This window comes from Calypte anna, chromosome 1, assembly GCF_003957555.1.
Source record: "Calypte anna isolate BGI_N300 chromosome 1, bCalAnn1_v1.p, whole genome shotgun sequence".
NCBI lineage: Eukaryota > Metazoa > Chordata > Aves > Apodiformes > Trochilidae > Calypte > Calypte anna.
This window is the reverse complement of record NC_044244.1, coordinates 179,067,657-179,095,342: the sequence shown is the minus strand read 5'-3', so window position 1 is coordinate 179,095,342 and position 27,686 is coordinate 179,067,657. Positions and strand designations below refer to the sequence as shown.

At 36.6% G+C, this 27,686-nt stretch overlaps 1 protein-coding gene across 2 annotated transcripts in view; it reads right to left on the bottom strand.

Annotated features, from left to right (window-relative positions):
* MIPEP (mitochondrial intermediate peptidase) overlaps positions 1 to 27,686 on the bottom strand; it is a 71,516-nt gene that overhangs the window by 34,017 nt on the left and 9,813 nt on the right. For both annotated transcript variants that reach the window (XR_003988656.1, XM_030466834.1), the window contains exons 7-15: positions 25,931 to 26,087; positions 25,501 to 25,549; positions 24,823 to 24,883; positions 24,115 to 24,167; positions 13,462 to 13,615; positions 12,463 to 12,540; positions 11,295 to 11,499; positions 7,955 to 8,064; positions 1,105 to 1,179 (exon numbers count right to left, since the gene is read on the bottom strand). Coding sequence is in view for 1 of the 2 variants with exons in the window: in XM_030466834.1 (XP_030322694.1) it covers positions 1,105 to 1,179; positions 7,955 to 8,064; positions 11,295 to 11,499; positions 12,463 to 12,540; positions 13,462 to 13,615; positions 24,115 to 24,167; positions 24,823 to 24,883; positions 25,501 to 25,549; positions 25,931 to 26,087 (942 nt within the window). In the remaining variant the exon portion in view is untranslated. The remainder of the gene's footprint in view (positions 1 to 1,104; positions 1,180 to 7,954; positions 8,065 to 11,294; positions 11,500 to 12,462; positions 12,541 to 13,461; positions 13,616 to 24,114; positions 24,168 to 24,822; positions 24,884 to 25,500; positions 25,550 to 25,930; positions 26,088 to 27,686) is intronic.

Genomic DNA, 27,686 nt, shown 5'->3' with positions numbered 1-27,686 from the left:
GGCAAAACAAAGAAAATGAAATCCCAAAAATCACACAGCAGAAGCTTGCAGGATACTTGGTGCAGCCAAACTCACTGTAAAAAAACTTGGCTGGATGCTGCTGCTACTGTTCACATCTGAGTAGTGCTGTTGCAGGACCGAAAATACCCATTTTAGAAAGAACCCTCATTTCCTTTACTTAAAGAATTTCATAAAAACATAGAATTTTCAGGGTTGGAAGGAATCTTTAAGATCATCCAGTTCCAACCCCCTTGCCATGGGCAGGGACACCTCCCACCAGATCAGGTTGCTCAGAGCCCTGTCCAGCCTGGCCTTAAAAACTTCCAGGGATGGGGCTTCCACCACCTCTCTGGCGAACCTGTGCCAGTGTCTCATCACCCTCATGGTGAAGAACTTCGTCCTAACATCTAATCTAAATCTGCCCTCCTCTAGTTCGAATCCATTCCTCCTAGTCCTATCACTACCTGACATACTACTTCCTTTAAGAAAAGCAGCTCTGATATTTTGTTTATGACTGATGATTCACACCTACCCACAGAGAAGAAAAGTTTATGAATATAATTGCATAAATATTATTATATTTATGAATCTAATTACTGGCACTGTGAGAGAGAAGTCTTACAGCTTTATAAGTCAGACACCAATTCTGATGGCAGTAGCAAGTTTCCCCTTTATAATGGAACTGCAGAAGAGAAGGAGTTCAAATCATACTCCAGGAAATAAACAATCAGGTTTGGTTTTACTAAGGTGACCCATATCTCTCAGTACTGCTACACTTCAATGATCCAAAGCTCCATGATAATTCCTTTCCTTCAAGTTCTCCTTAAACAAGTCCAGTAATTTAACAACAATCTTAAATTCTGATAATCCAAAAATTTTCAAAAGCTGTGGTTCTTATTTTCCTGCAGATTTAGACATTTAGTTTTAAGCAGACAGAACAGAATATGTTCACAAAAAGAAACACAAAAATAATATAAAAAATGAAATTATTTTCACCAATTTATATATAACTTGTTTCTACATTAAAATAAATATTTGGTAAAATTTTAAGAATTAAATAAGTTCTGTAAGTTCTACACAGAGACTAGAATGAAAAGAACATACCTGGAGTTGCATATCAGCTGCAGCACACACCTTTTTAGACTCACATAGTCTTGACACCATGTTTTTTGGTAGTGGCTTGAATAAAAAAGTCAGAACATACTTAGAATTGTTGCATATTTTTAAATAGCATGCTTAATGCTATAAAAGGCTGAAGACTCCTTCCCCCCCAGAAAAAGACTCCTGGTGGTAACAAAAACTTATTTGAAATGCTTTGCATTGAGGAAGAAATTCTGACTTGCTAAACTAAGCATCAAACAGACAATTAAAAAATCAGGAATAATTTATAAAAACAATCAAGACACCACTTCATCTTGGTTTTTTTCTATAAATTGATACCATGTTACCTTAGATGCCTGTTAAAATATTACAACCTTCTTTAGGAATAAAGAACATATGGGGCAGTTGAAGTCCTTCCAGGTAATCCTGTCTCATCTTCAAAAGCAGATTATTATACCATATTCTCCTGTTGGTCTTTGAGCACAGTTCACCTAGACTTACACAGAGGGCCCCATAACTCTCCTTGAGCTGGCAGGGTTTTTATAATTTTTTGTAACAACTGTGAAAGCATCAGGCCTTCTACCCTAGCCCACATAAAATGCTTGGTTGTAGGGAACAGTAAATATCTGCACTTTGAAATTCTTAACAAAGTTGAATTTATTCCACATCTATGGCAACAAAACTGTGTGTGCTGCCACAGGCTGAAACTCAGAGATAATTTCCAAGTCATTAAGCAAACTCTATTTTGTCTTTCTATCCAGACAAGTATATACAAAGACATTTCTTTGTCTACAAGTACATCCAAAGACTTTAATGCCAGATTTTTAAGAATATCTGTATATGATTGATTTTACACTTCTTCTGTGCTTCCTGAAGCTTTTCAATAGATGTCCCTCTAGTAAGTATATTCTTTTCCTTTTGCTATGTTTCATAAACTGAAAATATTCAATATATATTAAAATAATAGGACTCATAATATAGAATATCAGAAAGCTAATAACAGTGGTACAATATAATACAGATGTTTGGCATTTCATTGAAATCTAAAAGTACAACCTGCACTTTTACAGTGTGTTGAGGTGCTTATGAAATTATACATGAAAGTCTATAGATCCTGATGGAAGAAGCACACATTTAGATTCTGTGATTCTGTGCAAATGATACAACTTGGAGACAAACTGTTAATGTTCACAGATTAAAAAACAAACTCCAGAGAAGTTATACATAAGTGAGGAAAATGTTACCAATTAACTCTGTGAAATCTGGAAGTAAAGACAAATAAGAAAACCTCTCAAGTTGTGCAGCTGTTTTATTCACCAGCTTGCCAAGGCTTGTAACCTCTTAACCAAGACAAATGTTAGCTGGGTCAAGAATGAGATACAACAACATCCACTACTCTGCCTGTCATAAATGTGCACAGCTGTTAAATTTCAATACAGGAAAAATGAACCAAGGAGCATGAAGTTTGTCCTAAAGTATATCCTTGTTAGGTCAGTATTTACCTAAATACGAAAATTCTCTTCAAATTACCTGGTAACTTTGGACTAAGGGTGAGAATAATGAGCAGCTACCCATAGTAATAAATATGACTACCTTGAGGTTCCATACTGGTTTTAGTATTGTTGAAAATACTACTTAATTATGTGTAAAAGTTACTGAGGCAAGAATCAAAGTAGAAAAAAAATTACAAAGGGTAAAAAGCATTTTGCTTCTCCCAGCTCCATGAACAACTAGTTTTATTCTCTTATACAGAGTGAGGCATGAACTTCAATGACTTTTCATTGTGGAACTAAAGCACATGTGCGTTTACAATAACACATTCTAGTTGTTATGCAAGAAAACCTTTGCATAAGGAAACCTGCAGAATTGTGAACAGATTTCATTATTAAGCACCAAACCTATCAGCAAGTGTTGGCTGCTTTTTGGAGGCTTTAATTTCCTAGTGCAGTAGTTCAGTAGTGAATTAAACAAAACTGATTTCTTCTAGGGACACCTGTATTTTGGATCCAGTAAAACAGGAGATCATTGGGTGGGAATTCTTAAATTGTACTTTGGTCAATTCTAAAAAGGCAGAACAACTAAAAGCTTGGCAACAGCAAAGATGCATATTTTACTCAGATACAATTTAAGAGAACTCAAGCCAAGAGCACTCCTACCAGTAAGGTCAAGCCAGTTCTTTCAACAGAATGGATTTCTGTATAATATCCTGGTTATATTAAACCACAGTAAGGGCACAGGCATTCAGATGGTACACAAAATAAATCAAACAAAAGGCACTACATTTTTTTTCTAATTGGCATTTTGGGAAACCACTGTCCCACAGATCCTGAAATGAAATGGGAAATCCAAGTCTGCAGTTCACTGGAGGCACAGAGCAGCAGGGTTCAGTGATGCAGACAAACTTTGTAAGCTCGCTGGGAAAGGTGGTCACATCCAGCCCAGCACAAGAAACAACTGAAGCAGGTCTAATTCTCAGTTCAGAGCTAAACATTTCTTACAGACTCCCCAGCTAAGAAAGTATTGTGTTCTTTTGACTGTACTACAAATAGATGTCCTCCAGCCAGAGGTCTGCTGAGAAGGCAGCCTCTGCATCCACCCGTTTCTTCCTTCTGTTCTGCTACAAGCATTTATCCAATTCTAAATTGAATTCTTAAGGGGAGACAGAGAATGATCATTAATACTGTACTGACATTTCTTCATTTAGGAGAGGATTAGCCCCACCTTTTAGAGACCAAGCTAAATGCAGGTAATACCAAGAGTGTCCAAGAAAATCTTTTTATATTTTTTGCAGCCACATGAATACCAAACAATGTAGTTCTACTCTGCCCTGAAGATCAAGCTGTACTGTTTGAACAGATTAAAATCAACATGAAATTACAAATCATTCTTATGACAATACCTATTGACAAAACGGCAAAGGAGAAAGACAGGAGAAGTTCTTTCGTTTACACCTATCAGTGCTACTGATCTGGCTCAAAGATTGTGCAATGATAATTCACAAGCCGAGTAAAATTTGGCACCAGAAAAACATTGCCAAAATCAGATTAAATTGAAAGAGCGATAAAAAGAAGATCACTTATTTATCCCAAAGCACCTTTGGGATTTTAAAATTTAAGTTTTCAAGGAACTAAAATTAGACTTCAGAGGGTTCTTCAAAGATCACCCCTCATGTTCAAAGTTCGTTTGTGTAAACACCAGGCACAGATACTATGAGGTCTCAAATATACTGAGGAAGACCTACTGCTTCAGACAATAGAAACTCTTTCTCTTTGCTCATTACAATCTCATAAAGCCCCTTAATAAGCAACTGAGTGCAGGAAAAAATGCAGCAGCATGATTACTTGACATATCCTGAAAGATGAGCTTTCTGATAAAACCAGAATCAAATTGTCATCCTCCTTCTAAAAGAAAGACTTCAGAGAGCTTTAGCTAAAACTATGTTTAATGGAATAACCATTCAAATTTTTTAAATTTAAACACTTCCATGCTTTACTTCAGGTTCCCTTTTTCCATCCTTCTATAAGAAACTTTAAAATCTTGGCATGAATTTTTCAGCAGGAATTCCCTGAGTCCCAAAACACATTTAACTCCTTACTGCTGCGTAGTAGCCATGACACATTATGACTCTTTATTATCTGTGGGCTTACTCTTGTAATCATGCTCATACAATACTGCCTTTGGAATTCCATCTCTGTGAAAAATGAAGTCAGTTCAAATTTGAACAGCTGAAATTCTGACCTTTGTTAAAAAGAGCCTCCAAAGACACACAAACTTAAATATATTTAGCTTAAGAGACCTACCACATATCTGTGCACTTAGGAAACGAATTAAACCAACACAGTGATACAAAATGGTAAGTATGGACCAGATTGTCTGCTTAAGCTTAATTATAACCTCATTTTGGCACTGCTTGACTTCATGAGCTTACCTGAGTAATTCAACTTCAGTGACTAATTAGCACAGCCCTCTTCATTCTTTTTCTTTTCCTCAAGGATTTTCTGTTATGAGTTATCCTTAAGATGAAAGGAAAACTAGGCTTGCTACTTTCTTGGAACGAATATTTTTGTGCTGGCCAGCTTTTTGAACTAAATTCACAAAACTTGTTCATTTTGCCAGAAAAGCTTGCAAGCTTTTTTACTTCTCGGTACTTAACAGTACAACCACCCAAAATGCACAGAAAGTAGAGACGAGCTTTCTACAAACTTCAAGATATTTCGGATCAGATATTCATGATCCACATCTCTATGCATAATGCATTCTGATCTTTGAAACCCTGCCCACCAAATCTTTTTTCTGCAACCCTACTAAAAAGCAGTATTCAATAGCTCATATGCTTTAATAATCAAAACAACAGTCCTTTCCCCTACTCTTCCCATAAGCATAAGCACTGATCTTAAGGATCCTAAGGACTACTCCTTCTACAACTGGCTTTTATGGCAAAGGCAATTGTAAAATGAGACTATGCTATCAAGTTTTTTCAAACATAATTATGCTCAGTGGGAGTGTTAAAAATCACACCACCTAAAATTTACATGCAAAAACTATAGCATGTTGCTACTATAGTAGCAACACTGAAAGAAGGATGCTTTTCCAAATTATCTGCACTGCCCCCTCAACAATCTGTGCCAGTAAGAAGCCCTCCATCTGTCAACTATACTAACGTCGTTCTACCAGATGTTGTTGTACTCTTACACAGAAAAACTCTGTCTCTTTATTCATAAGAAGAAACTTAACTAAAGTTCGGAACAACATTTGGATTAAATGGTTTTATGAATTTTGTATTCTAGCTTTTTCATGAGGACTAATTTGTTTTTCACATAAGTGAAAAACTGGAGAAGAAAATAATAAAATCAGAAAATGGTTTGGGTTGAAAGGAACATTAAAGATCATCTCGTTCCAGCCTCCCTTCCATGGGCAGGGACAAATGTTGATTCACATTTCTATTTGCACACCAAAAAAATTAGTCAGGGAACAAGCACAGAAATAAAAGCCCCAAGAGGATTTTTGTGAAGTTGCAAGTGTAAAAGATCAGGGATTTTCTATTAGAAGTATTTTGTAACATATACACATAGATAAACCATATACAAATAGATAAAAGTAATTGCTTTAACAATCACTAAGTTTCAAGAAGAGAAAATATTACTTCAATCTATTTCTATTTAAAAGACAGTAAAAAATCTGGTATCAGATTCTGAAATGATAAATCAACATTCTTCATAGATGAATCAACATAAGCAAAACCAGATTTATATATGTTGGCTAATGCTGTCAAAATACATTCAAATTTTTTTAAAGTAATTAAAAGGAAGCTGTCTAAAGCCCTCAAAAGCCACACAACAGTTTCAGGCTCTTTTTGTCATCTTTCAGCATAATCCTTCCTTGCCCCCTTCAAGACTGAATTTCTGCATTCAACCTCTTCCAATAGCTCTCTGAAAGGGCAAGATTTCACCACCAATAAATAGAAGTAGTTTATGGAAATGCCAAAATGGGACACCATGTCTGGTTCTTAGCTTTTGCACTGCAACTAAAGATGGTTTAGATTTGTTAAGCCATTTTGAAAATACAAAGACATACATAATGTTCTGCAAATCTCTTTCAGATGTTTTACTCAAGCTCATTCTTTGAACTCATATGCAATCAGATTAACTCCACAATGTTTAAATACAACATGAACTTTATAGGGAACACTAGCAAGAAGTATGTGAACTTGAAACATATAAATAATGAACACTCCTGAGCTGAGTACCTTTAAATGCCAGGTTTCAAGGAGACTTTCTTTATGCAATCAGTTCTGCAGAAATGATTGCTCTGATTAAAAAAAAAAAAATTAAAAAGGCAGATTTACAGAGCAAATTTCTTAGACATTATCTATTAAAACAGAAGTTAAGCAATGCACATTTCTCAATGTACAATGAAGGCAAACTGAAATACACTCAATATTTGGATTGGATAAAAAGCTTCAATTAAGTGTAATGCTACAAAACACAATAGGCTTTCTTGGGTGTGCATCAATGGGTAGTCTGCTCTTCAGTCACAACAAAAGAGTACACTGAAACTTGCCTCGATGAAAATCACCAGAAAGATCTTTGGTTATTGTTTACTGGTTTGTGTATTTTTGAAATGGCTGTGCAAATATAAATCAAGTTCTTATGCCACATGTTGATGCAGCCACCAGAAGTCCCCTTGTTCAAATAATACCATTTTCTAAATTTCCCATAGAAAATCATTCTCCTTGCAGTAGAGTGGCATAATTTTATGTAAAAAAGGGATCAGAATTTTAATGCATATTCATGAATGCCAGTATCTAACTAATCCTAACCTAATGCTAAATAAACCACTTGTCACCACCAAATACTGCTACCCTAGTCTCTGCTAAAAATGGGACTTTTAAAACATGGCAGATAATTTCCATTTATTTCCATGATTTGGTACCCGAGCTTTATTTTAAGAAAGAGTTTATAAAGTTCAGTGATGCATTACTACTTTTGTCATACCTTACCCATAACCCATAATTAAATTAAATATTCCACACAGCTTGATTCACATAGAAGTTGTTCATCTAGTAAACTAAGTCTGTGTAGTGTAGAACCTACACAACCTTTGTAGGAAAAAAATGGAAATTTTAAATATGTAATTTGAACCTTGTATATAAAGACTTTTACAGATTACATTTATCTTTTCAGCAATGACAGTACTAAAATTTTTTTCTGAATAACCAAAATTTTCATGTAAAAATAATTTGTATACATTTTTATTTCTTCTTCAAAAATTCTTCACAACACATGAAAATATGATTCTTTTCCTGGATACATTTGTTACTATTTTCAATATTTTACATATTAATTTTCCCTACCTGTCCTGTTTTATAATGTCTTGCAAACTGGTTAACCACTCGATAGTCATTAGCAAAGTACTCCATCAGAATTGAGGGAACTTCAGCAAAATCAGTAGAACATCTGGTTCCTAGAGGTAGAATAATTGAACACATTAACATTTGCTATTTTCATTAACACAAATAGTTAACTTTTCCCAAAAGGTTTAGCAACTTTCAGTTTGGACTTTTGGTGAACTGTAATGTTCTTTCATTTATTAAGTCAATATTTTTTTTCCATAGCATTATTGTACATATTGCCAGAAAAGCCTCATTGTAATCCTACACATTTTACTACAAATAACAAAGTAAAACAAAATATTTGAACAGCTGGGTGAGGCACCTTATAAAGCTCTGGGTCACACCCTTTTTAAACTAAACCAGACTGCAGCCAAACTGCCCTTATGTGAAACACCAAATCTATTTGTGTCCTAAAAATCAAATCACAATGTAAATAAAACTCTGCCTTAATCCCATTCACAGTTACAATTTTTAGCTTCCATCTGTTTGCTGAGCTTATTTATGCTTTATATTAACCTTGTTTCATAATACCATCATTCATCCAAGGAACACTTTTACAGATTGAAGAGCTGTTCTAAATGCACTGATGTAATATCTTAGCAGTTGGTATTTTCAAAATGTATTTTCCCAAAAACCTTACTTAAACTTTATCACCACCTCACACAATGAAAGTTACTAAGAACTGTAACACATCACCAAATCAAAGCTGCATTTCTAATTTCCATAATTAAGTTAGGGATGTACAAAGTGGTTGCTTTAATAACAGCCACACTGGGTCATCACCTCTATCCCTGCTGCTAGAGACCATGTCAACATTCAAAACTAGTCTTAAATAAAAGTATGGGTTTTGCTTCTACTTATATTATTCTTTCTTGAAGACTATGTTATAAAATCACAAATCTTTCTCTAATTTTTAATCTGAATTCATAATCTGTTTATGCTCAATGTATCCTGATCAATAATGCTTTTCACTATAAATAGCATTTCTCACACTGTTTTTAACATCCTAAATTGAGGGTACCTATCTTATCTCTCAGTCACAGGCAACTATAGGCAACATACAGTTATCTGCACCTGCTTCAGTCTGAATTCACCTTCAGAGCAGAGACACAAAACCATGCCCAAGCACTGCAAGAGGTTTCACCAGCATCTTTCTTAAGTGTTCTAACACTTATTGTTGTTAGATGTACCTGATGTAATTTCACATCACATTCACTCCTTTTAAAGACATATTAGCTATTTGTAGTTCTGCATCAACACATGAAACTGTTCTGTTCCTCCACCACTGTTAGAATACTCATTTATTAGCAAAAAATCTTTCTACTTTTAAATGCACTGCATAGTTCTAAATTGTGTTTTATTAACTCTGCAGTACCCAGTCATTCAGTTCTTAGAGAATACTCCAAACCTTTTGTGCCAGAACATTTCATTAGTAGTCCTCTTTAAGATCATTTGAAAATAATTTTAAAAAAACCTAAAACAACTACGCCCAAGGCAAATGCCTGCAGAACTATACTGATTTTTTCCACAGCCATTTATGTTTTCTTAGTGCTCCTTAATAAACTGTCGTAATCCTTTTAATAACCATTAAAAAGACTTCCAAAAATTATGGCATCTGAAAGTCAGAAAGGTAAAAGGCTGGGCAGTTATCTGGGATAAGTTAGACCACCTTTAAAACAAGTGTAGGTATTCCCTACGGCATGATAAACCAAAAAGGAATACAGGTCAGGTTTTACAAAAATCATATGCACACGCATATATTAAACAATCAATAAATGCATATAGTAAAATAACAGATTAAAAGATATATTAAGTCATAACCATACAATACTATCCAAGTTTTGAGCCCATTAGCTGCAGAACTGGCTCTGGATTATTTGGTAATATTAATCAGAACAGGGAAACAAGGGAGAGTGGAAAAAATGTCAAATACTCCTCGGTTCATCTTAACTAGAATGTCAAAATCTTTGTTCTCACAATAGCCTGTAGCCAACTTGTTTCCAGACTTTGCCATTCTAGTGTCTCATGAGAGCAGATGGCCTAACAGACATCCCTCAAATGACTGTCACACATTCCAAACCCTAAAAAAAGGATACTTTGCAGAAGGAACATGACTTAACTCTGACACTACAGCAGTACCAGATCTGCTGTGAAATCCCCTTGGGACACAGGATGGCCTGGAGTTAAGGCAACCCCAAAACCATACACCAGGACTCATGGGAAGTCAGACGCCCAGAATTAACCACTTCCTGTCCCTTCAAGACTTGGACATGCAGATACATATGATTCATCACAAGAGAACCCCACCAAAGCAGTTACTTTGGACATATAAGTACTCCTGGAGGTGAAGATGAGCAAGGCCATTTGAACAGAAGGAGCTGGAGCAGAGCAATTGACCATTCCAAGAAGTATACCCAGCTTCTGCTGAAAGAGCTACAGTTCAGTCTGTTTGGTTGTGGTATTTTGTTTTCTTTAATAAGTGACTACTGCAAATGGTATTTCCAGCATGTTACTGTAGAAGAGGATATACTACAAGCTGTCCACAGGTAAAAGAAGGAGCATGCCAACCAAATGCCTTTGAACCATTTGCCACAACTATAGAAGGTCATAGCAGCCTGCTTAGGTGAATACACTCACTGCCACTGCTTAAGAAGGACTAAATGAAAAAAGCAAATATTCCTTCTACATGTACCCACTAAACTGTGATTGCGTATTTGTTCATGTTCATTTATGTTACATAAAAAGCGCCTACCAGTTAATCATGCTTCCCAACACAATACATATTTAATTTCTCAACTTTGCTTTAATCAGAATCGACTAGAAAAGGCCTGGCTTTACAGATTTTCCATATTGTCAGTGCATGCTCTTTGCAAGAACCTATTTCCTGATTCTCCTTAATCAATTTCCCAAATAATTTCCAGCCCAGGATTCAGCATGTTTTTGCAGTAAGTAGAAGTTTAGCTCAGTTTCTTTTCAGTCCACCGATGAATCCATTATGAGAACCTCTACATAAGGCTAACTCACAAGAGCATATACAACAAATGATCAGCAGTACAGAAAGAAGAGACAGAAATGCCTAATTCTTAATGGGAGAAAAAGAATATTCAGGTGGTGTTTGGCTGGATTTTTTATAAAATGTTGGGATCTGTCATTGTATTTTCAAGTTTTTACTAATGTAGAAAAACCAACCTGACTCAAGCATTTCTGGTTTTCACCTTTTCCTTTTTTTTTTTTTTTTTAATTTACTTACTTCTTCCAGAAATTAACCATTTAACTAAAACAAAAAAACACTGTTTCTCACCAGTGACATGCTGGTACCGAGTTCTTCCTAGCATAGAATGCATAGCATGTCCCATTTCATGGAATAGATTCTCCATCATGCCAGGACTTAGCAGAGTTGGTGCACCCCTTGCTGAACGGGGCAGGCTAAGCATTAGAACAACTACAGGCAGCTGATACTCCCCATTTTCCTTTAGCCGGCCTCCACGAACTGTGAAGTGACAATCCTAAAAGCAAACATTTGGACAACCATTGTCATTGTACCAATGATATTAAAACAACTATGATATTTTAAAATTAAAATATTAAATCGAACCCAAATATATATTCATTTACACAAGCTGAATTCAAAGATCATTAGCAGTGCTGTTCAGTAGCAGCACACTGTTTTTCATTATTTGCTTCATAATCAAAGAAACTACGCTGTTCCACAAAGAACTGCTTTACTTCTAGAAAATGCTGTAGTTTTTTTTAGAATTATTAAAACCTCTTATTTTTTTCTAAAACAAATATCACTAGCACAAATTTACTGATGTGCCAAATCCATAATTTCTAAATTCTCTGCTCATTCTTCAGCAGTAACTTCTTTATACTCATACTCATGCACAGCACTCATACTCTACTGTGAAATATTAGCAAAACAGAGTAGCACATTAAACTAATGTATATTTAACATTTGTCCACTTACCACCTCATTAAAGGTGAAATTTTTGCAGCTGCCTCTGCAGAGCGGAGAGTCTATTTTATTGCACCATATAGTTAATATACTGGCACTGGGCACCATGAGTAACTGAGCCACAACAGCTGAAACCATCAACTATTTTATATAGAATTTCAAATACAATTAGTTGTCTTTGTGAGCTTTCATCCTTACAGTGTATTGAAATATCAGATTGTTTTTACTTGTAAATAGTAGGCCAGAAAATGTTTAAAAATCTACCATTTCTCTAAACAGAGTTCTTTGACATTTCACAGTGCCTATCATTCTGCAGAACAGGTTATACTTCAGCCCACTGGATGCCATTTTTTAAACTAAAGGTTACAATAATATTTTATCCAAAACCACATTTGAAATTACAGCCTTTCGCTGTTTAAATTTAATTTATTTTAAATCAAGATAACTTTTCCTACACTTATATTGAATAATTACTCAAATAAAACCCACATTAGAATCAGATCATAAATGTTACCTGATGTGGTTTATCAGGTCGCTGAAAGAAGTCACAATAGATGTATCCTAGCAAGCCTTCAGTTTCATGAACAACAGCCTAAAGAAAAAAGAAGTATTTATGCAGTGAAAGCACTGTTAAAATGTAGATACAGTATTATAATCCAAAGATTTATAATGACCAACTTATAGACAAACTAGGAAGAATATACGTAAGATCTGTTCATCATTTCAGCTGACAAATATATATATATGATTCACAATTTGTTGCTCAAACTACAGCCATTTCTGCATTTCACTCAAAACTAATGCGTAAAAGTTTACTATTAAAAGTAATGCTGTTTGTAGCCCCTAAACTACTTCAGAGAAGCCAGCAGTAATGGAAGCTGATTTACCATGAAAATATATACAGAAAGTGTAAGGAGTAACTATAAATTGACCCACACGATTTAGTGAACAGCAGCTCTAGATGGAGGTGGAAGAGCAGTAAAGATCTGACAGTGAATATGTGGACGGAAGACAACAGAGGAAACCTGGGAACCTGACAGGGAAACTATTGGCCAAGTTTTTATTACTACCCTCTCCTAAAAGACAGCAGACAACTAAAGATGTAAAAACCAATCTCAAAGATGAGATGTCATACAGAACAGAAATTAAAATATGAGAGAAGGATATGACAGCTAGAATATGCAGCTATAGTGTTCTGGTCATCTACAGTCATCTGCATATTGAAACAAAAAAAAACCTGGCAGGGCTCTTTCAGGAGGATGGTTTGAGTGGCACAACAACAAACTCTGAACACAGAAATTACTTCTGATTCAGGCACCCTTTTAATAAATGCCATAAAATACCAAAAGGCACTCAGAGAGTATAAAGCTCATGAAATTTAATTTCAACTAAAATTAGACAACTAATGTATGCTTTTGATACTCAATTTAAAAACAAAATCTGATTCCTGGCTTAGAGGAACAAATCTTAACTTCCCTTTGCTGTTTCAGATGCTGGAAACAAGAATACTTACCAACTTTCTAACATCTTCAGACCAAACCTCTCCTCTCTGTGTCTGTTCAGCATATAGGGAGATTCCTAGGAGCTGACTGAACAAAGAGTTCAATCCTTCCATGCATGCTCCAAGAGAGAAAAATGGACAGTACAAGCCAGGATCAATGTTGTACCTGAGGAAACATGAGAACCCCAAGACAGTGAGTTACTTGAGCTCGCAAACTACAGTCTTTCAACTCACAGGATGTGACCAAACACACCAGATAAGCCTCAAGGCCTCCATATTCGGCCTTGTATTTCAAACAGCAAAACTAAGTCACAGACCAGTTATGGCACAGTGCTACATAGTAAATTGTTTTTTCTAACAGAATCATAGAATGGTTCGGGTTGGAAGGGACCTTGAAGATCATCTAGTTTCAACACCCTAGCCATGGGCACGGACATCTCCCACTAGACCAGGCTGCTCAAGGCCCCATCCAACCTGGCCTTCAACACTTACAGGGAGGGGGTATCCACATATATTCAAATTTGGATACTAAATTCAGCAGATGTTTATCATGATTTTCAGAGATGTGGTTAACACATAACTCAAACAGACCATGGTAGACCCCATGGGTGGCCAATCTGCAGCTTTTGACCTGGAAGAGGTCACAGGAATGCAAGCACCACTTCCCGGTGCTACTGTGTGTCTGCTTTATCAGAACAGTACAACACTTCATGTTAACTGCAATGAATCACCACTATAGTTGAAATACCAAATTAACACCCCTGTTTGCTGGGGGGCACAGAGGAAGAACTCTGAAACAACTTTATGTTATGTTTTGTTTCTGTAAAAAACACAGATACATACTAGCAAGAGAAAACTGATATTTCTTTATGGATAGGAGAGCTAACATTAATGTATTACAGGGAGAAGGTAAGGGTCTATTTCTTCCTCATTTCTCAGCACTTCTTGAACATGTGCATCATCTCCATGAATTTAGCCCATGATGAAGAAAAGAACATTTTCTGACAGGTATTTTATCACACACTGTCACTATCCAAAGTGAGAGGTAGAGGGGGAAATCAGTCTGCAATAGTTTCATCTTTTGGAAAAGCAGGATACTTATCCCTCCGTGACTGAAAATAGCAGTAACAGACTAGACTGTCTTAAGGCAGGCTCTGCAGGAGAACCAGTCCCCTCCCCTGGCTAATGTTTGAAGATGTCACTCTTGGCATTTTTAGTACAACGATGTACTGATTAAACAACCATTTTAATAGTAACCACACAAAGTTAATGTCAGCCATTTCTGGTAGAATATTGTCAGGATCAAACCTCTCCCATATTTAATGAAAGATATGTGTTAATATTCCTCCTGACAACAGAAAATTGCAAAAAAAAAAATTGAAAAAGAATATTTTGTTATACAGAATGCCAAAAAAAAAATGTTTCTAATTTTGATCTCACATATGTCTCCATTTCTACCTTGTCTACTAAACCAGCAAACAAAGATCAAAGATGCAGACACTGACAAATCCTCAAATATCACTACTGTCTTATAACACAAGACTGGTATTTAATTTACTTTTGGATGATCCTGAAAGTAGACAGTGGAGACTATTATAACTTATTTGGCATGCATGGTTTGTCTGTTTTTTTCTAGCCACTGCAACATCATAGGAATTATGATGAAAGTGATTAAAATATGATACTATAAAGCAATTTTCACAGATTAAAATAATCAATGGCACTTTTAAAAATAAGTATTGGGTACTGAAAATAAGCTACTGCTCCAGGAAGTGGAGAGACAGTACATCTTCAGAAATCTTTCTCTAATGCCAGTCTATACCCACTAAGCAGTAATCATTCCAGCCACTGAAACACAGATTTCATTCACAAGTTTTGAGTTTGTTACCATCTCATACATGAACTCTCTTTTCACAAATGAAGACCAACTATCACTGAAGAAAGCCTAACCCCAGACTTGCACCGATTCCAGGAAAACTTTCTCTTTGGGCTTAATTTAGGAATAGAAATTAGCCAAAACCTCAGCTATCTGAAGCTGTCCTATAACCAAAAAGTTACTGGAATTATTAATAGATGATCTTGCGTTTCAGTGGCAAGAGCAACTGTAAGACTGACTCTTTTCTGAGGTCCCACCTTCAAGATTCAATGTTACCCACTGCAGAATGAAAAGTGTAACACTAGGTAAGATTAGAGAACAATGGGGAAAGGGAAGACATTAATTAAAAAGCCATGAAGATTTCACAAAAACAAAGAATACTCAATAAGCAGAACAGGAAATTCTACAATCTCGAGTAGATCTGTAAAACTGAAATCTGGCTGAAGGGTGTGGGTGGAAAAGTATTTGGAAGAGTTTACAGACAAACTACATGCTCCCTTATTGAAGGTTTTTGCTCGATTCCAGGCATTCAAACGGTAGCAGCCATTAGCAACTTCATAGTTTCCAGATGATAGGGAAAAAAGCATCTGTTTGCCAGCAAATGATTACCCAACCTCAGTTATTCACAGCTTCATTACCTTAGTGAAACTGCAAAAAGACAACATTTCCCAGGCACAGCATTTCAGCCTTCAGATTCATGCTAATCTAAAACACTGTAGCACTACTTCTTGGCAGCAGCTGGGACTGTGATTATGACAGCAAGCCAAACTTCTCCTCCCTCAGCCCTGGGAATGAAATTTCTGATGCTTTTCAGGGGTCTCAGGTTGTATCTTCAAAACACACTCTGATCCAGGTCAGATTATCTAGAAGACGACAAAAAAACTTTGGGAAGAAGACTTCTCTCAATACACTCCTTTAGCACTTTAAACTGCCCTGTAACAAAAACAGAACTTGTCTGTGTAGGATGCAGAACCTTTTTGAGGGCTGATCCAAGACTGTAAAATTAATTTCTCCTGAAGCTAAAGGGGAAACTCAGTTCATCATCTTCTAACCCAGGTGTATGGTGTTTCTTTGATCATTTTTTTTCAAATGTGAACCAAGCGTAATTGAAAATGCACACAACATGTGCAACACACAAATTGAAAATGCTTACCAACAAGACCCTACCAGAACAAGGCTTTCAGCTGCTTCTCTATTGATAGAATAAAAGGACAAAAACTTCAGTTAATGAACTAGCTGTAGAGATAGAATTTATAGAAAAAGGAACAGAGTATCCAAAGTACTAGAGCTTAGCCCTGAACTGGTGAGAGCAAAGCAATCTTCATAATCTACATGTCAATAGCTGTTGACAATCCTACTGTGCATATAATTATTTTTATTATACTACCCTTTCACTTAGCAGCATTTCAAATAATTACTTTATGCATTCTTTTCCATCTATTATCAACTGTGGACTTGGATAACTCTTTAACTTTGTTCCTTCCATTTAAAACAAACACCAAAACATTTAAATAAAACTGCAAGAAATAGCTGTTTTAATATGAGCACACTCTTTCTGGTCACTCATTGGCAAGCTGCCTCTGCACTTATTCAGCCAACTTACAATTTTATCTCCAACAGGAACTGCATACAACTATTTTTGGGAGATCAGAAAGGAAGTTATTACAACCTATACTGAACTATACTACCAGGCATTCTGCTACCAGTAAAACTGCTGCTATGGTTTACTGCTCCTAGCAAGAAAGGTTAATGTTCTGGAGACAGACTGCCAAACCTGAATTAGAAACCAAATAGAACTCTATTTAGTGACAACACACAGGAAGAGAAAGCATTGAAGTCAGCTAATCAAGACAGCAAAAGAACTAAACATCCTGTATGGATACTCTTTCACTTAAAATGTGAATTCTGGGCCCTGGCAAGTGTTTTTCAAACAGGCACCTAGGATGAAGGCAGACACAAATATAATGCCTCTCTCAGGCATAGCAAGGTAGTAAAAAGAGCTGAGAACTACGAGCTACTGCTCCTCTCTGGAATTTAGGCTTCCTTGACAGAACTGCATGTTGCATACCTGAATCTCAAGTAAATCAAGAGGATGGCCTTTTCTATAGGAAGGTGCCTGTGAAAATGTAGGCGATGGATGGAAGAATGGAGATCCGATGAATATCAACAGGAATTCGCAGACAGCTACGTACTCCAGTCAAAAAAAAAGACAAAGACCTTTAAAAAGGTTTTACCATAAAACCTTTATTCTAGGCTATCTGTGGACAGAAAAATTCTTTTTGATCATTGCAGTGCTACAGAAAGCTTTACCAGCTACTCTTGAACTTGAGCATGTATATTTTCTTAAGCCCTGGTGTGAAACTTAAAAGGATCTGAATGCACTTTTGGAAGAGAAAGAAAAGGAAATACCAACATTTCTGCTAAATACACACACAGAGTAGTAAACACAATTATTAATCTAAAAGATGAGGTCCCAAAATCAAGAAAGCATTTTTTGCATGACTGGATACTAAACAAAAACATTAAAAGAGTGCTTTTAGTTTAACAGGATTATAGAATGGGTTGCACTGGAAGGGACCTTAAAGATCATCTAGTTCCAAACCTCTGCCATGGGGAGGGACACTCTCCACCAGATCAGGTTGCTCAAAGCCCCATCCAACCGGTCCCTGAACACTTTCAGGGAGGGAGCATCCACAACTTTTCTGGGCAACCTGTTCCAGTGTCTCCCCACCCTCACACTAAAGAACTTCTCCCTAACATCTAAACCAAATCTACCCTTTTCTATTTCAAAACCATTCCCTCTCATCCTATCACTACAAACATTCATAAAAAGTCCTTCCTCAGCTTTCCTGTAGGTCCCCTTCAGTACTGGAAGGCTGCTATAAGGTCTCCCTGGAGCCTCCTTTTCTGCAGGCTGAACAGCCCCGACTCTCCAACCTGGAGTCATAGAAGAGGTGGGAGGTTGATCATCTTCATGACCCTCCTCTGCACTTGCTCCAACAGCTCCATGTTCTCCCTATGTTGGGGGCTCCAGAACTGAACACAGCACTCCAGGTGGGGTCTCATGAAAGCAGAGCAGAGGGGAAGAATCACCTCCCCTGACCTGCTGTTGTTTGGCTTTCTGGGTTGCACTCAGTGCTCATATTGAGCTTCTAATCAACCAGCAGCCCAAGCCCTTTTCTTCAGCACTGTTCTCAATCCATGCTCTGCCCAGCCTGTAACTGTGCCTGGGATTGCCCTGACCCAGGTGCAGGACCTTGCACTTGGCATTACTGAACTTCACGAGGCTGGCATGGGGCCATCTCTCAAGATCCCTCTGGCTGCTGTCCCTTCCCCCAGCTTGCCAACCACACAACACAGTTTGGTGTCACAAAACCTGCTGAAAGTGCACTCAAGTCCACTCTCCATGTCACTGACAAAGACATAAAAACAACACTGGACCCAGTCCTGACCACTGAGGTATACAAGATGTAGGAAATAAAGGGACACCAGTATATAAATCTCACTCTGAACAAATTAGAAACAGCATAAACTAATACAAAAATGAACTCATCCACCGTGCAAAGAAGTATTTTGCTCTGTACCAAACTTCCAGTTAGTTAGTTTGACTCAAAGAAAAAAAAATTTTTTTTAAAAAATCAGGAATAAAAAGTAGACCCTTTTATTGTAATAACAAACCTTAAACTATTTCATTATTCCTGTAGAACTGCATAACTCATATGCTTAAATGTCCAAAGCATTGAGAGACTGAGAAGCACACAAATGAAAAAAAGATTGTTCTGCTTTCATTTTGTCTTAAAATGAATTCCAGTGTCTTAATTCACTCAGAGTAGTTGATTTCAAAAGCAAACACTTCTTTATTTATAACACAGCCCAGGAAAGAATGAAAAATTTCTTATCTACTTTAGAATGTGAGCTCAGAAACTTTACAAAGAGAAATCTCAGTACCCTCCTGAAGAAAGCAGGAATATCAAAGAAAACAATAGGTTCTTTGATATAAACTCCTGCTTTATATTAAAAGATAAAACATGTTAAAAAATCCAGACACCTTACTTTTACAGTATGCAGCTCAGCACTATTTTTAAAAGTAATGAAGCCAAACCAGTTTAAAAACCAATTTGAAAAAGAAGTTAACTGAGACAGTGAGGTTTAGTTATTCTTCAAGAACAGCAGGGTTCAAACAAAAAAGCTGTGTCCCTGCGAAGAACAAAGACGTAGTTTGTGATTATAAATATTTCTTAGCTTGTGTGACTTCACTGAGTAAAAATAAAGTGCAGACTTCTAAAATCGCTTTCATTTAGGCTGTATATTTGGAAGAAAACTAAGACTTTTTTGTGTAGCATAATTTTAATCTACTCCATTAAGAATGTTTTTTATAAACTTGTCCATTAGAGATATTTGAGTAAGGATCACTGCTCTTCAGAACATGAGCATTTAAGACTCAATCACTGCAAATTATCTGCCTGGTTAAGAATTCTTATTGGTGGCTCCTAAATGTAGTCCCTGATATATCCTGACTCCTTTTTTTGAGAAAAATCATTATCCTGTTGACATCCACGAAAATATAGAACACTAAGTTAACCATCTCTAATAAAACACATTCTGTCAAAACTTTCAAAGAATCTTGTTACTGGAAGATAAAAGTGAGCTGAAACCCTCAGGTTAACCTAAAAGATATTAAGACAAGGAAAACCCCTTCCAATTTTCATTACATGCCAGACTATGACATTTAATTCTTTACCTGGAGGGAGAATCTAAATTATGATTTATAGAAGACTCTGGAGTTCTTAAAAATTATACTAATAGTAATAATAATAGAAAACCTTTGTACTCTCATCAACCATAAAGTAGCACCTGTATCTCATATTCCTTCTTTCTTTCTTTTACTTGTACTTTGTAGAATATTTTGGAGGAGGTCAGGGGGTAATTCAGAATATTGGTTTGGTATTGACACTGGACACAATTTTTATATTTCACTTTGTTTTCAAAGGAAAACCAATTTCTTTGTCCTTCCACAACATTTTCAATAAATAATTCTTGAAATCTGAATTCTGCAAGCCTTTTCAATTGGCTTCCAGGTTTTCCTCCAGAAAGCTTAGCCCACTGGATCAGTAACTTGCAAGTTAAATGGACTTTTTGCACCTACAGTAGCTGACTTAAAAAAGGCATGCTTTCCCTTGTTACATACAGTTAAAGTTTTCCTTCTATATGAATGCTTTGGTTGAAAGATTTTCTGGTTTTTTTTTAAATTTTGCTTTATTTTTCCACTTCAGTTTTCAATTTGAACAGAGTGGTTGTATTCCCACATATTCCACAAAAGGTCTGGGCTATTTTTCCATGTGGTGTTCCCAACAGAGAACAATCTTCTGTAAAACTAAAAATGACCAAAAAAAAAAGCAGCAATAAACAATTTTGTTTACAACTTGCACACCTCAACATAAGTTGCAGCTTTTAGCAACTTGAGAAATATCCATTCATTCAGTGCTTTGGTTATTGAACCTATTCTCTAGAAAAACAGAAATGCTGCCCACTCTCCCCTGAAGCCAGCAGCCTATGTACAGTCCCAACAAGAAAGAAGATGACTTATTTCTAACTTCTGCTATGCTGGTCACCCCAGGATCCAAAAACGCCTGTAGCTGCTGTGGTGGCTTCTCTTTCCTACACAGCAGGAAACTAGCTCATTTTGGCATTGATTTGTTCATCCCCAATGCCAGCCTTATTTATTTCTGTAGTACCAAAGAGACCAGCACAGAGCACACTGCTGTGCAAGCACATCCCAGTCACAAGTTGAATAAAATCTATGACATTTTGGTAAAAATCCCAACAGTGAATTAATAGCCAGTAAAGTCAGCCCAGCTTGGTAGTACCAGAGGTTAGGGGAAGAGGAGTCAACACCAACCACAAAGCTCACCACCAGTGGTTCTCAAGAACAGCTCTGTTACTCTGTCAGATGTGGCTTGAGCACAGCCAACACCACCTTCAAGGCAAAAGGTTGACCTCAGAAGGTCTCTTCCAGCATTTCAGTGTTTCTTTTCTTTTAATGACCCAGAAAAAGCCAGCAAGACTACACCACCTTTGAAAATCAGGGCCTTGCGGATTATTTATAACTGCAGCTGCACTTACTTAAAAGTAAAGGATTTTAATTAATACTTTGGTACTTGCCTGCCCTAAAACTCAAACATATTATTTTTATAATATACATATTAGACATCTTCTTACTTGTTAGATGTTGAAGCATGTTCTAGCATTCACTGTTTTATTACCCTTAACCTGCCAAAATTCTTGAGGTTCTCCTAATTACTCTATCTTCTTTTAAGCTACTATTACCATGAATTTCAGACTTCTGTCTCCAGTTTCCCTTAAATGTAGGTTTATACTGACATCTATTTTTCCTGCCACTGAAACTATAGCTACAAAAACATTACAGTCTCGTGTGTGTTTAAAGCCAGAGAGGCTACATATTAAAAAAAAAAAAAAAAAAAAAAAAAGTAATCTATCCTGTCACCATCAAGGGAAGACTTACACTTTTGAAGCTGGATCAAGTTTCCAGGGTAAAGACTTAGTGAAAGCTGGAAGAAACAAAGCTATTGTGGCTCAGTTTACAAAACGAAAAAAAATTCTCCTTTGTGAACTGAGTCTGGAGCTCCTCCTGCTGCTCAGCTTACAAAACAGCAGAAATGGTAAGTAACAACTGTAGAAGAGTGAAAATAAAGGCACTCCGATATGACAGCAAATGTCACTACAATTCAATAGTTCAGACATATGTGAACATCCTAGATTCTTCAAAACTGAAATCCAGCCCTTAAAATTAATTATGAGGAATTCAGTGTTTCCTTAGTCCTTTTCTAGTAGAGTTAATATATATTTAGAATATAAAATACATAAACACATTTTTAAGATACAAAATACAGACATAAAACAGATGCATCAAAAATATGTCATGAGTTTCACTGTAACTGGAAAAAATTAATGCCTAAAATTTTGGGCCCAATCCTGCACTGTAATCAGGAGATTCTTCATACTGATGTAGCTGCCAGACTTGGTGCTCAAATAAATACAAAAACTAGGAAAGATACACTGCCAATGTCTTGGTCTATTTTGTCTTTAGGTCTCCAAAAAGCAACCATGAAATTCTTACAGCAAAGTGACTTTATTGGGTCTTTTACAAAGCCCCACATGGACAGGAAATATTTTTCTTCCTAATACCAAAATGAGCAGAATAATCTGATTGTGATTGTCAGCAACTCAATTACAATATGGTTCACCCCATAAGATGGTCTAGGAAGGACAGTACCATAGGATCAGAAGACACTCCTCCATGGAGAGAAACAAACACAGAGCCTTCTACACCTAATACTCTAATACTTATGGGGCACACCAATTCTGAAAAGGAACACAGACACTACAGAAAATGTAGCAAATAAATGAATTCAATAATTTTCACCAACATTTGACAGTAATGTTGAGCATTATTTACCAGAATGTAATTCTTGAAGAAGGCACTATACAGGCAAGGTAATGGGAGAACTATAAGCTACAAGACAGTATCTTGAGCAAGGATGACAGAGCTCTTCCACAGACTGCTAAAGGTGGAAGCTGGAGAGAGATGGACCTTGACTCTCCTCCAGTATAATCACTACTTCATTCCCACTTTCAAAGCAGCATGTCTGCTACCTGACCAGTTTGAAACAAAAGGAGCCACTCCCAGGATGTGCAACAAACAAGCAATCCATGTACACACTCAGTGTTCTGGCACTGGCTACTGGGAGCAGATCAAGCAGCTGGACATCCCTCTCCCTCCTCTGCACAGCAAGTTCTGAGCACGCAGTGCTGGCACTGCTTCATATACATAACTCAGTTTCATTCTGGGCCTACAGTAGATGAAGACAAGGTTAATATTAGGGCTACTGCTCATAAAACTACTGCCTCAGCAACAAAGTACAAGAAAGCAGCAGAACAGCCAGGCCAACTGCTTGGCAATCCTTCCATGCCTCTGTTAACCATAGCTTTCTGTTCCAGAGTGAACTACTACTCTAATCGTATACATACACTCTTAAATTTGCTTAAAAACAACAAACACAGACCTACAAATCTGCAGAGAAGGAAGACATTTCATCCTTCTCTTGTGAGAGAAGCACAATTTAAAACTCTTTTTTCCAACACGAACCTAAAAGGTCACTGGTGCTGATCTAATAAAGGCAACATGCAGGGCTCATGTCTTTCATAGCAGGCATTTCATTATGTGCACAGTTTTTGTGCACTGTTTAAGTCTGTGCAGAGGATTTATTTCTCAGTCTTTCCAGGAGAAATGAGAATGAATTCTGCCCCTAAACAGTGAAGATCTCCTCAAGAAGTTGCTACTTCAAGCCTGTAGAAGGGGATGATAATGCATGTTCAGCAAAAAGTAAAATAGAGATGAATTATGAAGAGTTTGATTGCATTCAGTGATCAAAATTTATTTAAAACATTACTGCAGCTCAGCTAAGAGCTAAAAATCAAAACAAGAACAAGCATTCCCTAGCTGTTTTGAAACTGTTTCATCTTTTTATATCTTCAAAAAGTGCCAATACTTCTCTGTAAAACAAGAGAGGAACAAAAAAATTCTAGAGGCATTCCAGCTAAGAAATGTTACAAACAACTGCCCCACCAGATACTCTTTATTTTTTCATATTGAAGTACATCTTCAAAGAAGGAAATCGTATTTACACTGAGGACTTTCTTTATCCTTATTGCAAGGAATAAAATAAAGACACTCATTTACATTACAATCATGAACATAAGGAGCTTACCTCTCAGCACGAAGGGCACCACTATAGTAAGGGTGATCCCATGGCATCAGCTTCTGAAAGGGAATTCCAGCTTATAATTACAATAATGGACAAGTGAACGCAAACTAAAAGGTTTGTTTCCTTTTAAGTATTTTTGCAGTTTCAACAAGTCACAACTTTAAAACTCAATGGCAAACATTTAGTACTAAAAACATAATAAGAAATAGCACACATATAACTTGAAACCTTTTCTTAACATATGCTTGAAGATGGTACTTCTTATTCTAATATATAATGGGACTTAATACCAGGTTTCAAGAAATACACTCAATTAAAATAAAATTTTAAACTTAATTATGTACAGAATTAGAATACATACAATACAGTATACAAACTAGACATGCATCTAACCTAAAATACAGCATTTATTTTTCAAATGAGTCAATGAATTCAAAACAAAGTAATATTCACTTTCACAACTTTATGTATTGGTTACCTCAGTATCACTTTGTACAAACCAAGAGCTATCTTGCACTCAATGCTTGGTTTTAATGCAAGCAGAAGTTAAGCAGTCAAAAAGCACTCAAAGGCAGAAGACTGTTTCTTTTCCTAATTATTTCACATGTTGTGCATCAAAATTCAGTTATTTTTTCTTGTAGAACAAGGTAAGCTTATGCTATATTTTTAGAAGAAACAAAAAAGAAAACCATACATGAAAATTTAACTTACTGAATTCTGGGGGTTGAGTTTCATTTTCATTTTTGTCATCATTTCAAAATCTTTTTGAGTCCTAAAAAATATTTTTATCATGAAAGTTTTAGTGAAAGATTTCTGAGCACTGTAATACAATACACAATAATGCCCATCCTAAAACAATATCCACCATCAGAAACTAAAAGTACTCTACAAAATAGCAGGCCCATATGCTGCAATAGAATTTTCCCTTCTGCTTCTGTGATTAAGGTACCTTCAAATCAAGTCCCTTTTACTCTGAGTGTACAGGTCCAAAGCATTTTCTTTCTTACAACACAACCCATTTATACAGAGTGATGAAGCTGGTTTGTGCTGTGTGGAACTAAGGGAGGTGAGAAGGACAAACAAAGAAATTTGCTAGTGGACATAAAAGACACAGAATTGTGCATATGGGGAGAAGACCAAGAGAGGTGCTCCACATTTAAATTTGGTCTTCCTGTTTGCTGTTGGCACACCACTTGCTGCATTCAGGGTGCTCTCTGATGACAGACACTGAATTTATTCTAAGGTGACAGCTCCCCTCAAAACTCAGAAAGTTTTACTTTTTGTTTCATCAGAACACATAATAAGCAGAAGTAACTGACATAGTGCACAAGACCTTGTACTCTTGAAATAGAACATGATTAGGAAAGTAAATTAGTAAAGAAGACATACCTTTTGGACAACTGGTCAGAAAGCTTCTCCAGAAATTGTCTTACTGTCTCTAAATGTAAATCAGGAAAAAAAAAAAAAAAAAAAAAAAAAGGTAATTTCTTCCCTTAAAAGATGTAAAGGTCACACCAAAACATGATGACCACTATGCCATCATTTCAAGAGAATGTAGTACCCTATTTACTTTGCTACATGCCGGGATTATGGCAATTTCATAATCTAAAGAGTAGTGACTCTGTACAAAAGCACTGGTTCCTGCTCACAGTCTTGCCATTTACAGAAAGCACAAGTATTGCATACAGCAAAATTCAACTGCAATAAAATACTTGAAGAAGAATGTGTAAACCTAGCAAAAGAAACTAACAACTTTTGACCTCATATCTAAAACAGTGCCTTTGATTTCTCAGAATGTCCTTCCACACATGCCTTCTACCTGGATCTTTGGCCATTGTTCCCTGAAGAGCTCTGTGGGCAAAGGTGTTGTACCCAACCAACTGTGCCAGACTGTTTCGGCTAGCAAGCAGTTCTTCCAAACGACCCAACTGCTCAGCATTTGGGTAAAGAAAAATCTTGTAAGCAGCTTCTCGCACCTAATAGGGGGGGAAAAAAAAAAATCACATCACTACAGATTACTACAGTGCAGTTTTTAAGGGAAAACAAGTGATGCAACTGCAGATCTAGCATTACAACTGTATTTCATAGATATTGTTGGGAAAAGGCCTAAATCCTTTCAAAAATATTTAACATAATAATTATGACTGCCTGAAAATTACAGCATTAAAGATGGAATGAGGAAATGTAATGAGACAACCTGACAGATAAACACTACTAAAAAGGGTCCTGTTCACTGCTCCTGTCAACAGTCCCCTCTCTGTTCATTGCCTCCCTCCTTCTGCCAACATCTGTGCTTCTCAGATAATTCTGTGGGCTGTATTAACTCACTAAAACCCCTGAAAACAAATGCAAAAGAAAGCTAAATTGTTCTCTCTACATCAGCTAAGATGGTGTATAGAAGGATCTGATAAAAACCAGAGACAAGGTTGGGGGGGAAGGAGAGAAAGTGAAAAGCCTTATTTCTTTTGAAGTTGCAAGCTATTACTCTGGACATCTGCACACAGACAATGAGTCTTTCTCCTCTCTCTGGTTAGTTTTATTTTTTCCGTAAGACTCAAAAAAAAAAAAAAAAAAATTCACCTCAAGCCTCAAAAAATTTGGTAAAATGCTTTTTGTGTTTCACAAACCAATTGAATATAATCTTTACTTTGTGTACACAGAATAGGCTTGATAAACCCAGCAATAACTTATATTTGCCCTCACTTGAAACAAGCTTCTCTTCAAAATATGACTAGAATAATACACAAATAATTTTGCACCTGTTATGTTTCCCCAGGCTTTCATTTTTAAAAAAGCAAATAAAGTAAGAGAGATGATTCCCTTTCCTTGAACATAGTTCAGCAGTGTGTCCTTGCAGCCAAGGCCAATAGCATACTGAGGTCTATTAGAAAGAGCATGGCTATCTGGTCCATGGATGCAGTTGTTTCCTTCTACTTAGTACCATCCAGATAACATTTGAAGTACTATGTCCTGATTTGGGTTCCACAGGACAAGAAAGACACTGACATTCTGAAATAGGTCCAGCATAGGGCCAAGATGTTTCGGGTATGGAGAACACACAGAGAGGGGCTGAAAGAGCTGGGTTTGTACAGGCTAAAGAAGAAAATGCTCAGAGGAGATCTCAGTCTTTATCTACTTAACTACTGCTGTCAGGAATAGAGAACATGCAGCACAACTGTTCTTGGAGGTGCAGAGGAAGAGAAGGTGATGTAGTGGACACAAGCTGGAAGATGAAAAATTCCAACTTGGTACCAGAAGACAAAAAAACGAAACTGAACATGGTCTAACAGGTAGCACTGGAAAGTAATGGAATCCCCATCCTTGGAAAGTGCTCAAAAACTCAACTGGACATCACTGAGAAACTTGGTCATGCTCTGAACAGAATCAGACTCAAAGTGACAAGTTCAAGTGATCCCTTCCAACCTAAATGATATGATTTCTAGAGAGCCTCTTCAAAGATCTGACTCAGAGAATTGCCTTCTTTAACTGATACATTACTCATACCTTCAGTAGCAATTCTACAGACCACACAATTTTCAGGACACGACTTTATATATATCATACAGTAAGTATTA